Genomic DNA, 12,964 nt, shown 5'->3' on the forward strand with positions numbered 1-12,964 from the left:
GCCAGGTGTGGTGGCGCATGCCTGTAATCTCAGCTACTTGGGAGGTTGAGGCAGGAGAGTCACTTGAACCCGGGAGGCAGAGGTTGCAGTGAGCCGAGATCATGCCATTGCACTGCTGCGTGGGCAACAAGAGTAAAAAGTCTGTCTCAAAAAAAAAAAAAAAAAAAAAGAAGGAAGAAAGAAAGAAAGAAATCAGGAAGATGGGGGAAGAGAAACCTCTGTTTAATTCCAGGCATTCTGACATAGATTTTAAAAATAAAGTCTTGGCTCAACAATGGACTTTCAAAACCCCACGTGGAAGCTCTATGGGGTGCGTAATGCCACAGCACATCCCGTTAATGGGACAAACTGCACAATCTTTAGATTTGTGCCTTTTAAACATATGTCCCATGGTGAAAACAGCTGTTACACACACTCCCAGCAGCAGTGCCGAATGGTGCAACTTTTCCGTGAGGCAGGTGGGGTGGGGTGGGAGCGATGCTCTCTGGTCAAAGCCTTCTCGCCCTCTGAGCCACATTTCAACTTCGGGGAATCTATGCATGGAAACGATTCTGATTATGGACACAGCTTTCCAGACAAAAGCTGGTTGCTGTGGCGACGTTTACAGAAGCAGCAAGTCCAAAGGGAGGGGAAAGGGTAGCTAAATAATGGTGTAGTCACTTAATAACACGTTCAACAGTCAGGGAATAAAATAGAGCTGGGCCAGAAAGAGCTGTCTGCGTAAACAGAAGCACATTTACTGCAGCATCATTCATAGTGCCGAGGAGCTGAAAGCAATGTGCCCAACAATCGCAGAACAGTAAACCAGTTTATGGTCCATCTCCTCCACAGATTATGTAGCCATAAAAATTTATGTTTACAATGACAGCTATCACAGGATAAAGGCTGGCAGTCTAATGTTAAATAAAATCCAGGGTGCAAATGTGCATACCGCCGTTCCAGCTGGGGAAATGAATTAAAACAGCAACGCCAACGTGCCGGGGAGGCACCGCTGGTGATAGATTACTTTTTTTTTTTCCCAGATATTCTATAATGTGGTTCTATGTCTTCTATAAAAGTATATATTTAAATATAGGCTGGGCGCGGTGGCTCACGCCTGTAATCTCAGCACTTTGGGAGGCTGAGGCAGGTGGATCACCTGAGGTCGGAAGTTCAAGACCAGCCTGACCAACATGGAGAAACCCCATCTCTACTAAAAATACAAAATTAGCTGGGCGTGGTGGCACATCTGTAATTCCAGCTACTCGGGAGGCTGAGGCAGGAGAATCGCTTGAACCCGGGAGGCAGAGGTTGTGGTGAGCCGAGATTGTGCCACTGCATTCCAGCCTAGGCAACAAGAGCGAAACTCCATCTCAAAAAAATAAGTAATTAAGCAAAAAATAACATAAACAAATAAATAAATATAAACAAGTTATACTCAAACCACTTCCCATTTCTGAGTTTCTAAGGCCGATGTGCAGAGATTTGCCCGTGTTCGACTCAGCTTGGTGGGAAAAGCTTGGGACTCGCAGTCTCAGACTTGAGTTTGAAACTCAGCCTTGTCAATTTAATTTTTCTCTGAGTTTTTTCTATATTTTATATCTGTAGGTCTTCTACAGCTGTAAAATTGAAAAAATAATACCAACTACACGAGGTGGCTGTGAGAATTCAATGAGATGGTGTAAATACCCACTCATCCGCAAATCCAGGACCTAGCAAATCATCAGAGCCAGGCCACTCTATGTGGCATTATCTGAACACTGCAGTAAAGGCAGCCAGGAGGCAGCCTGGGAGCCAAATTGCACCCATAGCTATATTTTACGTGGCCCACAGGTATATATTTTACAGGCTGAGTGTCCCTTATCTGAAATGCTTGGGATCAGAAGGAATTTTAGATGTTTTTCAGATTTTGGAATATTTGCATAAACAGAATAAGGCATCTTAGGGATGGGACCCAAGTCTAACCATGAAATTCATTTGTTTCATACACATTTTATATATAATACATAGCCTGAAGGAAATTGTATACAATATTTTAAATAATTTTGTGCATGAATCAAAGTTTTGACCGTGTTTTCACTGCAACCTGTCACATAAGACCAGGTGTGAAATTTCCCTGGCCTCATGTTGGTGCTTAGAAAATTTCAGATTTTGGAGGATTTTGGATTTTGGATTTTTGGATTAGGGATGCCCAACCTGTATTCAGACCACAGTGTTACGGACATTTAAAATCCAACATTTATGTCCTTCAATTTCACATAAAGTAAGGTGTTATGGATTAAACTGTATCCCCTAAAAAGATAGGTTGAGGTCCTAACCTCAGTACTTCAGAATGTGACTTATTTGGAAATAGGATCACTGCAGAAGTAGTTAAATTATCATGAGGTCACACTGAAGTAGGATGGACTCCTGATCTAGCATGAGTGATGGCTTTATACGTGAAGCCACAGAGACACACAGGTAGAATGTCACTGAAAATTTAGGCAGAGATTGGAGTTCAAGCTGCAAACCAAGGACACCAAAGATTGCTGGGAAACTGCTCTAAGCTAGGAGAAGGAAAGGAAGGGTCTGCTATAGGTTTTAGAGGGAGGGATAATGGCTTTACTGACACCTTAATTTTAGCATTCTGGCCTCTAGAACTGTTAAGACAATACATTTCTTTTCCCTTCTTGTTTTTTTTTTTTTTTTTTTTTTTTTTTTGGAGACAGGGTCTTGCTCTGTCACTGAGGCTGGAGTGCAGTGGCACAATCATGACTCACTATAGCCTTGACCTCCTGGGCTCAAGCAGTCCTCCTGCTTCAGCCTCCCAAATAGCTGGGACTTTAGGCGCCACTACATCCAGCTAATTTTTAAAATTTTTTGTAGAGACAGGGTCTTGCTATGTTGCTCAGGCTAATCTCAAACTCTTGGGCTCAAGCAATCCACCCACCCTGACCTCTCAAAGTGCTGGAAATTTCAGGCATGAGGCACTGTGCCCGGCCTTTTTCTGTGGCTCTAAGCCACTGATTTTGTGGTACTTTGTTAAGGCAACCCTAGGAAGCTAACAGATAGGGATTTACATTTATCTTGAAAGACTAGACTATCTGATGCCACCAGTCCACCTTCTTATAGCAACCAGGATTCAGGGCCCAGTTTGCCACAGTCCCCACCACTCCCTATTGTCACCCTGACACCAAGACTGTATGCCCTTGACCATTCACTATCACATTTGCACAGCCGTTTTCCTTATAGTTGAGAAATATTTCTCTATAACCACATCTCGATCAAAAGATAAACCAAACTGGGCACTTGTATTCAATAAAAAGGAGAGGAGACCAGCCTAGCTGACATGGAGAAACCCTGCCTCTACTAAAAATACAAAAATTAGCCAGGTGTGGTGGCACATGCCTGTAATTCCAGCTACTCAGGAGGCTGAGGCAGGAGAATTGCTTGACCTGGGCGGAGGAGGTTGCAATGAGGCAAGATGGCATCACTGTCCTCCAGCCTGGGCGACAGAGCGAGACTCTGTCTCAAAAAAAAAAAAAGGGAGAGGAAACCTGTGTCTTTGTGGAAGCAAAAAATAGGTTTATGGGTTTAAAGGCAAACTATGTTTTTGTTTGCTTGCTTGTTTTTGGTATCAGTTCCAGATTGGTCCATGTGGGCATTTGAATTTTACAAGCCCGGCTCCTTCAGACGCTGTTACTAGGAAACAGCCGACCTATGTTTTCCAAGAAGACTACAGTTCTGCGTGATTCCAAAAAAACACAAAGCTCCTGATTATTTTCAGAACAGGATATGCTCTGATATAAACCAACCCTGAATGTCCCTTAAATCCTTCAAAAGGTTTAAGTATTTATGTTTTTAATTTTGGGTGAATATACCCTGAGGCCTAAGTAGAGAATTCATCAGGAAGTTTCCCATGAATAAATTACAATAACTGGGTCGCATGACACGGCCATACTGATGTTGCTTTGAGAGACAGCGATGACAGGCTTTTCATCATCAGGCATGCTGAGTTGTGTGTGTCTGCTTCAGGACCCCTGTGAAACCTCCCCCCTCCCACGACCCATCTGCCCTGCAGATCTGTGACGCAGTGGCAAGGCAGGGCAGGTGCACCATCGCAGGCTCACCTTGGGCGGTTTCAGACTTTTCCCTCGATGCCTTTTGGAGCGCAACAGCCGTTCTCTCTCCTAGAAGGAAACACAACGGTTGGCATTTCCAGCCAGCCTCACATCTCACGAATCAAAGCCACTGGCTCTCAAAGGGAGCTGGGCCTGCCCATCCGCACCAGGCATGGCTAGTTCAAGTTCTAAGTGCCCAAGTGATGGCTGCTTCTCTGAACTGAGAGCTACAGGGAGAGTTTATTATCCATCTCTTTGACTTTATTGTTATTTCATTGAAATATATTCTTCACCCTAAACTGCACTGAGTCTTTCGTGTAACGAAGCAAAGATGGATGGATGGATAGATGGGTGCATAGGTAAGTGGATGGAAGGATGAAAGAATGGATGGATGGATGGATGGATGGATGGATGATGGATGGATGGATGAAAGGAAGAAAGAGAGAAGTTAAAGAGGTAGAGGGAGATGGAGGCAGGCAAAATGAACATGACAATAATCAAAGCCTTTTCTAGAATTTTGATCACTAGCTTTTCTATTCTTTGAAGACCAGTGCATGGAACCATCACACACCCTCTTCGGTGACCAGAATGCATTCTGCTTCTAAGATCCAACTAAAGCTCCCTGCAGGTGCTCTCTGCCTGTTGCCTAAGCTCCTTTCACAGAGAGCTGTGGAATTCTCTGGATGTAATTCCCCACCTGCTTAGGACATACTCAATCCCCTTTGATAGATCCATGCCCCATATGCACATCCAAAACTCACACAGGCAGCCTTAGCAAGGTGCTGGTCTGATTATAAGGTTCAAGTGTGTGGGCCCAAACTCACAGTCTGCCAACTGCTAAGCTAAAAACCAACCAACCAACCAAACAAGAAGTCTTCTCTGGAACAGATCATGCCAAGTCTCTAAAGGCCAAAAGACATCCTTAAAACTGATACTGCTTCTTAATCACAGCAAGCCAGGGAGAAGATGTGAGAAAAGGGTAGCCATGGAAACTGTCCCCAGGTTTTAAGCCAAGGCTGCTTGATGGCAGAATGAAGCAGGAATGTGCACACCAGGGTGAGCTTGGTGACCCCCAAAGTCAGCACTGCCTGACCCTGACCCAGCTCAGTAGCATCACCCTGAGCCCCAACGCCTGTTCCTGACACCCATGTCACTGGTGCCACCCCCACCAGGGGCAGCCGTGCCAGCTGTGCTAGATGTACCAGTGAGAGGTCGTCAATGACGTGCTGCTGCTCCAGCACCTGCAGCCTCAGGAACTCGATCTCCTGCTCATCCCTTGTCAGGCTGAGGTCATTCAGGGAGGTGTGCCGCTTCAGAGAGGCCTGCGCTGACAGCTTTTCTTTCTGCAGCCACAGGGAGACAGACCACCACAGGGTTAGCCACCAACAACGTCTGCGAGGGACGGCGCTGGAGTGGAGCTCAGGGGTGCAGGGACAGAAGGATGGATGGGAGGATGAAAGAGATGATGGCCTGATATGGTTTGGCTGTGTCCCCACCCAAATCTCATCATGAATTGCAGCTCCTATAATTCCCACATTTTGTGGGAGGGGCCCAGTGGGAGATAATTGAGTCATGGGGGTGGTTCCCCCACCCCATGAATAAGTAGTGAATAAGTCTCTGATGTTTTTATACCGGGTTTCCCCTTTTACTTGGCTCTCAATACCATGTAAGATGTACCTACAGCCTTCCACCATGATTGTGAGGCCTCCCCAGCCACATGGAACTGTGAGTCCATTAAACCTCTTTTTCTTTGTAAATTACCCAGTCTCAGGTATGTCTTTATCAGCAGTGTGAAAACGAACTAATACGTGGCCATCTTGTCCTGTGCTGGAAGAGGGGACAGGGAAGACCAAAGCCAAGCCCAAGGTGGGGCTGACCAGCACACTGCTGACAGGAAGGGATGGGCAGGGCCTGGGGTTGGAAGATGACATCTGAAATGAGCCTAGAGAGCTGGGAGGGGAAGGCAGGGGAAGGAGAGGACTCCACACAACAGCAGTTACACACACACACACACACACACACACACACACACACACACACACACACCTGCACCTGCTACAGTGCAGACAGCAGAGCGTGTGTGCTATCAGAGCCTCTGTCTTCCTGGCTGTAAAATGGGGGTTGATACTACTCTGAACACTGAACCTGAAAGCATTCTGTAAACTGTCAACTATAAGACACCTGCCCCGACCACAAACACTAGGCATCCTAGCTGGAGGAGAAACCCCTCGGCAAAGCATCGCCAGCAATCATCGTAATGGCTTTCACATGCTGGGTGTCCTCTGGGCCCATTCCCTATGAGGTCTTTACATGCTGTCATTTCATCTCTTGATGATCCTCCAGTGTTGATATTTTCATTCCCATTTATGCATGAAGAAACAGAGGCTCAGAGAGAATGGGGGATGTGTTTAAGGACACAGCTGTCTGACTCCTTCCGGGCACAAACACCCACAGCACAGTGAATGTGAGACAGGTGGAGAGAAGGGAGAGACATCTGTGACTGACGCTGCTCCTGGTGCTTCGTGGGGAGGTGGCAGGTGGGGCTCAGAACATGTGAACTGGGAGGTTCAGGGCTGGAGAATCCCAGACAGAGTTGGGAGTGCCAGGGCTGGTCCCAAGGGGCCCACAGCTCACCATTTCTACGTTTTCCCGCGTGAGGTTCTTGATTTTCTCCTCCATCCTCTGGATACTCTGCAACAAATCCTCATTCTTCTTGTTCATCCGTTTGTTTTTCTCCACCAGGGGCTTCAGCTGAACCTCGGTCTCTCGTGAGCGTTTCAGCTGTGGTTGGAAACAGGCACAGAGGCTCAGACAACTTGACAACAGACGGCCGAGGTCACAGCACCAAGGTGAGCAGACACTCAACCCGGTTAGGACCCCTTCTGAGGCCAGTGTCCTGGATGACACATTGGTTTGCTAGTTGCATGACAATGGGCAAGTTCTCAGCCTCAGTTTCCTCATCTGTCAAATGAGAATCATGGCAGCTCCTGTCTCCTAGGCACATGGTGAGAACTGAATGCAGAGTGGTAGTCTCCCCAGTGTTATTTTCATGGAAAGAATGAGAAACAACTTAAATATCTATCAATATTATGACAACTACAGGCACAGCCACCACATGTGAAAGGGGGCACCTTCCCCATCCTCATGTTATCGACAAAGAACCTGAACCCAGAGAGAGGAGGCAATGGGCCCACCTTCACAAAGAAAGTGCCAAGAATGCTTTGCACTTTTGCAAAGATTGGTGGTTTGAGTTCACCAAGAATCAAACACAAGGGACTGACTCTAGACCCCTGCGTTTACTCCCCAGGCTGTAAACGTTAAGGTAAAATATTCTGATGGTATAGGTTGAAATATAAAATGTGCCATGAGACCCATGCATTCTACTTCTAGAAACCTACCCCACCCCCCAAAATGCCATGTAGAAGATACATACGTGTCTTTACTGACTTGAACCTTTATTTAAAGTCAGTAAAGACCCATATGGATCTTCTACATGGCATTTTTTTTTTTTGAAACAGAAGGTAGGTAAAATGACATGGGTTATTTTGACAAAGGGTCTCACTTTGTCACCCAGGCTAGAGTGCCGTGGCATGATTTCAGCTCACTGCAACCTTGACGTCCTGGGCTCAAGTGATCTCCCACCTCAGCCTCCCAAGGAGCTGGAACTACAGGTGTGCACCACTGTACCCAGCTAATTTTTTTGTATTTTTAGAGACAGGGTTTTGCCATGTTGCCCAGGCTGGGCTCAAACTCCTGAGCTCAAGGAATCTGCCCACGTTGGCTTCCCAAAGTGCTGAGATTACAGGCATGTGGCACCTCACAGAAATCCAGAAAGCGGCAACAGCCTAAAGATCCACCACTGAGAAGAGACTTCAACAGACCATGGTATATCCACACAATGTACTACCAAGCCACTGGTAAAAAGACAAAGACAGATCTATAAGCACTGATGGGGAGTGCTGTAATTGATCCATGAAGTGAAAAAAGCAAGTTGCAGAACAATACACAGCAGGGGAAAAAACCCAATTCATAACCATAAAATAAAACAAAGTCTCTTGGTGGGTTTCAAGGCATTCATTTAAACATTAAAAACATGTAAGAACCACCCCAAACTAGCAGTAGTTACCTCATGATTTTAAGATTGAGGCCGGACATGGTGGCTCACGCCTGTAATCCACGCACTTTGGGAAGCTGAGGCAGGCCGATCACTTGAGGTCAGGAGTTCAGGACCAGCCTGGCCAACATGGCGAAACCCCATCTCTACTAAAAATACAAAAATTAGCCAGGCATGGTGGCAAGTGCCTGTAATCCCAGCTACTCGGGAGGCTGAGGCAGGAGAATCGCTTAAACCCGGGAGGTGGAGGTTGTAGTGAGCTGAGATCACGTCACTGCACTCAAACCTGGGCAACAGAGCAAGACTCCACCTCAAAAAAAAAAGATTGAAGCGTTGGCAAACTTATCAGTTTCTACTTTTAACTACTTCAGTCTGATCTGACATGTTTCCAGAAGCCTATGATTTTTCCTAATCCACTCAGTAAACTATTATGCAGCTCATGAGTATTTATGAACTTATAAATATTTAAATGAAGAGTGGAGACATAATATTAGATGTACAGTCTGATTAAAGCAAAAAAAAAAAAAAGCCTTTAAAAATACTGGAAGGAAGCGAATTTATTTTGATCCTGTTAAAGTTGTGGAAAGGTGATACTTATTGACACTGTTCACCACTCATTTTTTTCAAATATTCTTCTGCTATACTTCCCTTCATAATAGAAATTAGAATAAACATAAAAATTATGAGGCATCTGTCAAGAAGTTGATGTATCAACTGCCATTACATAAAAATTAGTTTTGCTCTTATCCAGAAAATGTAAACATATTCATGAAATTGCTATTTTTACTGGAGATTTCTTTTTTAATCAGAAGTCTATGTTCATTATTTTTACAAGTAATGTATAAGTTTTAGTTTACAAGTATATACAATTTTATGCAAAAAAGTAAATAGATAAGCACAAATTAAAATTACCCATAATTACACCACCTAAAAGAATAACTTCTAGCCAGGTGTGGTGGCTCACACCTGTAATCCCAGCACTTTGGGAGGCTGAGGTGGGCAGATCACCTGAGGTCAGGAGTTCAAGACCAGCCTGGCCAACATGGAGAAACCCCATCTCTACTAAAAGTACAAAATTAGCCGGGCATGGTGGCGCATGCCTGTAATCCCAGCTACTCAGGAGGCTGAGGCAGGAGAATCACTTGAACCCAGGAAGTAGAGGTTACAGTCAGCCAAGATCAAGCCATTGCACTGCAGCCTGGGAGACAAAAGCAAAACTTTGTCTCAAAAAAAAAAAAAAAAAACAAATAAAACAAGAATAACTTCTAATATTCAAGATGATGACAATGTATTATTGTTCTGTAAACTGCATTTTTCATTTAATTTACTACGAACACATTTCCATGTCAGTTAAATAGGGTTTCCATCATCAATCTTAATGATAGTCTAGAATTCATTGTATAGATATTCCATAATCACTATGCCCCATGCTTTAGTATTGAACAATCCGGTTTTTTGGTTTTTTAATTTTTGATTTGGTTTGGTTTGGGTTGTTAATATAAACAACACTGCAATGAACATCCTCTCCATGCTTCTCATGGAACTTCTCCAATTGTTTGCTCAAGATAAGTTCCTGCAAAAACAAATGGCAGTAAGAGATTTCTTCAATGAGCATGTGTTAGATTTTTAATCAAAAAGAAGTAAAAAGTTAAGTTCAGAGAACCAGAAGGCCTCTGCATTAACTTTCTGTGCAGGGCATGTTTCGGGGACTCAGGGCCCCTTCTTTGCACCCTGCGAGGCACCGCCTGTCTCTCAGGGCTGCTTACCAGTTCATTCCTCTCATCTGCCAACAGCGTGTTTCTGTCTTCCAGCTTCCGTATCACTGAATTCAGTTCAGCAATTTTTAGTTGAAATCGCCTCACATCTCGCTCGTCCATATGTTGATCCTAAAAAAAAAAAAAAAAAAAAAAAGTCAAGACGTAAATGTACTTTAAGAAGTTGTGTGGAGCCTTCTTAGAAAATTCACATGACATAATGGGTGAGATCCTTATTCAGGGGCCCACATACCACACAGCAAGGTGGGGAACACGCAAGCCCACTGCACACCTGCGGAAGACTCCACCTAGAAGGCCACTGAGACTTCAAACCCTTCCGTGGCTCCTCCTTGGGGACCTTGTGGTCAGGCCCCTCCCACCCTGTCTCTCTTACAAAGGCCACCATGCACCGGCACCTCACACAGTGTCCAGCACTTTATAATTTATAACAGGAATTTATCCAGGAATTTATAACATCCCCTCCAATACTGAGTTAAAGAGTCAATGAATGAATGAATACATGCTGCCTCAGTGTCCTCTATGGCTGACCAGAAGAATGCCCCGTAAATGGATGGGGGACCAGCCTGAGGCTGGCACAAGCTACTGCCCCTCACCTGGACGCCCATGAGCTCCACCATGTCCCCAATCCCTGGCGGGAGCTCTCTCTTTGGGCTACTGTGGTGCCGCTCGGCCTCCTTGACCTGAACCAGCTGCTCATCCAAAGCCTCTTTCTGCAGAAGCAGCTTCTGGGTCTGCCCAGCCTGCACGCCAAGTTCCTTCTCCAAGGCCAGAATCACACGGTCTTTCCCTTTGATCTCATCCATCTGAAAAAGAAAAAGAATAAGCAGTCAGCCCTAGGGGCTCGTGACCAAGGAAATCTCTCTCCTGCTTGGGGCCTTCAGCCCAGGGAAAGGGCAAAGCAGTGTCTCGGGCCTGAGTCAACTGAATTCAGTAAACTCCAGATGCAGAGCAAGCATAGCCCACAGCCCAGGGCTTGTTCCCCGTCACTGCCCCAAGACAGAGGAGACAAAGCTAGGGGTTAAGGCACATATATATTCAATCTGACACGCATACTGACATCAATGTATGCTCCTGTCTCTCCTATGTTAGCAAAATAAAATAAAACACTGCCGGCCCCCAGCCACGCCTCTGCAGCTCAGCTTCTTGGCAGAGTTGGCTTCTCTCTCCGTCTCCAGGCCCATGTCTCCTTCTCAGTCATTGACCCTCTCCTGCCTGGCCACAGCTCCCCAACCCTCACCACCAGACAGCTCCTGCCAAGGTCACCAGTGCTCTCCTGGCCACCGAACCCACCAGACAACATTCTGTCCTCCCGCCCTGACCCCGTCACTCACTCCCTGACTCACGACCTCCTGTTCCCTCTCCCCAAGGCCACTTCCCAGTTTCTATATTCTTTACAGGGTGTCTTGCTCTGGCTGTCATTGAAGCCTGGAGTTTCCGAGGCTCAGACCTCTTCTCACTCTGTATCCTCTCCCAGGCAGCCAGGTCCTTTCCAATGGTATCAAGCCCACAGATGCAGCAGATCTTAAACACATGCCTCAGCCCTGACTTCTCTCTGAGTTCCACAATCACAGAACCAGCTGGCTGCTTAACACCTCTGCTTGGATCTCGGAGGGACCACAGCTTCCCCACGTACAAACCTGAACTTAATCTTCAGTTCACCCCCAGCCCTGTCTTGTCCAGCCTTCCTACGGGGGAGTGTCAGAAGGGACACAGGCTCAACACAGTGGGCCGGGTGACAGTGCGGAAACCACACCAAAAAAAGTATGCAGAGGAAGTGTCAGCCCCAGGTCATCCACTCTGGCTTTTTCTGGATGCTCCAGTGAGGGCACTGTCCTGGTTAGATAGCAGCCCCCCAAGACCCATGGCCTTCCCGGAACTTCAGAAAGGAACCTTATTTGGAAAGAGGGAAACCGCAGGTGCAATTAGTTAAGATGAGGTCATCCTGGAGCAGGGTGGGCCCTTATGACTGGTGTCTTTATCAGAGGAGAAGATAGACACAGACGGGAAGGCCGTGTGAAGATGGAGGCAGAGGCTGGAGGGACGTGGCCTCAAGCCAAGGAACTCAAGGTCAGCTAGCAACACCAGTATCAGGAAGAGGCTGGGAAGGATCCTCTTCCACAGCCTTAGGGGGAAGTGTGGGCATGCAGACACCTTGATTTCAATCTCCTGGCCTCCAGAACTGTATGGGAACACATTTCTGTCATGTTAAGCCATGAAGTTTGAGAGTATTTGTTGCAGCAACTGCAAGGAAACAGATGCAAAGGCTCCTCCTGCTCAGCCCGCTCATGTAGCAGGTTACATTTCAGTGGATTACAATCCAAAGCTCTTACTTCTAAATCATATATACCTTGATTTCAGACACAGACTGCCACAGCAGAGAATTTAGGTGAAGGGCCCTGTTCTGATAGCAGAGAGAAGCCAGCTAAAATCCCACCCACCCCCCAACCCTTACCATATGACCATGGGCAGGTTGGGCCACCTCTCTGACTCAACTTCTGTCTCTGTAAAACGTGGACAATAAGAAGACTTTAGAACCAACTCTTTCTAACTGTTGAGGAGCTTTAGAGCAACCATGGGAAGAATCTGGCACAGTGCCTGGCATATCGCAAGCCTGCCATCAGTGTTCGCTGCCACTCTTAATCTCTTCTAGCCCCTAGGTAACACGAGGCTATTTTATTTTAAAAGAAGACCACTAAAAACTGAAAAAATAACATAGCCATGAGAGAAGAAAGGAAATGATACCCCTAGATTCCAGACTGACAGGTTTTCCAGCCAAGTACCACAGTGCTACAGTTCTGATGTGGAATTTCTGTCACTTGCAACCAAAATAATCCTAATCAACATAGAGTTCAGGAAAGAACCACAAACTCGCCAGGGGTATCACTTCTCTCTTATGTGCTGGTTGGGAGCTAGGCACTAATTTATACTTAAGAGCTCCCTGAGGCACCTTCTTTGGAAGACAAAAGGCTGTTTCCATCGGCCAGGATGATCTCCTG

The 12,964-nt window shown here is 46.0% G+C and overlaps 1 protein-coding gene across 1 annotated transcript in view; it reads right to left on the reverse strand.

Moving 5' to 3' along the window:
* Positions 1 to 12,492, reverse strand: part of JAKMIP1 (janus kinase and microtubule interacting protein 1) — a 33,934-nt gene extending 21,442 nt beyond the window's left edge. The window contains exons 1-6 of the mRNA XM_030925702.1: positions 12,421 to 12,492; positions 10,562 to 10,771; positions 9,960 to 10,079; positions 6,714 to 6,860; positions 5,282 to 5,422; positions 4,089 to 4,148 (exon numbers count right to left, since the gene is read on the reverse strand). Coding sequence (XP_030781562.1) covers positions 4,089 to 4,148; positions 5,282 to 5,422; positions 6,714 to 6,860; positions 9,960 to 10,079; positions 10,562 to 10,771; positions 12,421 to 12,423 — 681 coding nt within the window. The 5' untranslated portion in view covers positions 12,424 to 12,492. The remainder of the gene's footprint in view (positions 1 to 4,088; positions 4,149 to 5,281; positions 5,423 to 6,713; positions 6,861 to 9,959; positions 10,080 to 10,561; positions 10,772 to 12,420) is intronic.
* Between the last annotated feature and the right edge of the window lie 472 nt (positions 12,493 to 12,964).

Source organism: Rhinopithecus roxellana, chromosome 2, assembly GCF_007565055.1.
Source record: "Rhinopithecus roxellana isolate Shanxi Qingling chromosome 2, ASM756505v1, whole genome shotgun sequence".
Classification (NCBI taxonomy): domain Eukaryota; kingdom Metazoa; phylum Chordata; class Mammalia; order Primates; family Cercopithecidae; genus Rhinopithecus; species Rhinopithecus roxellana.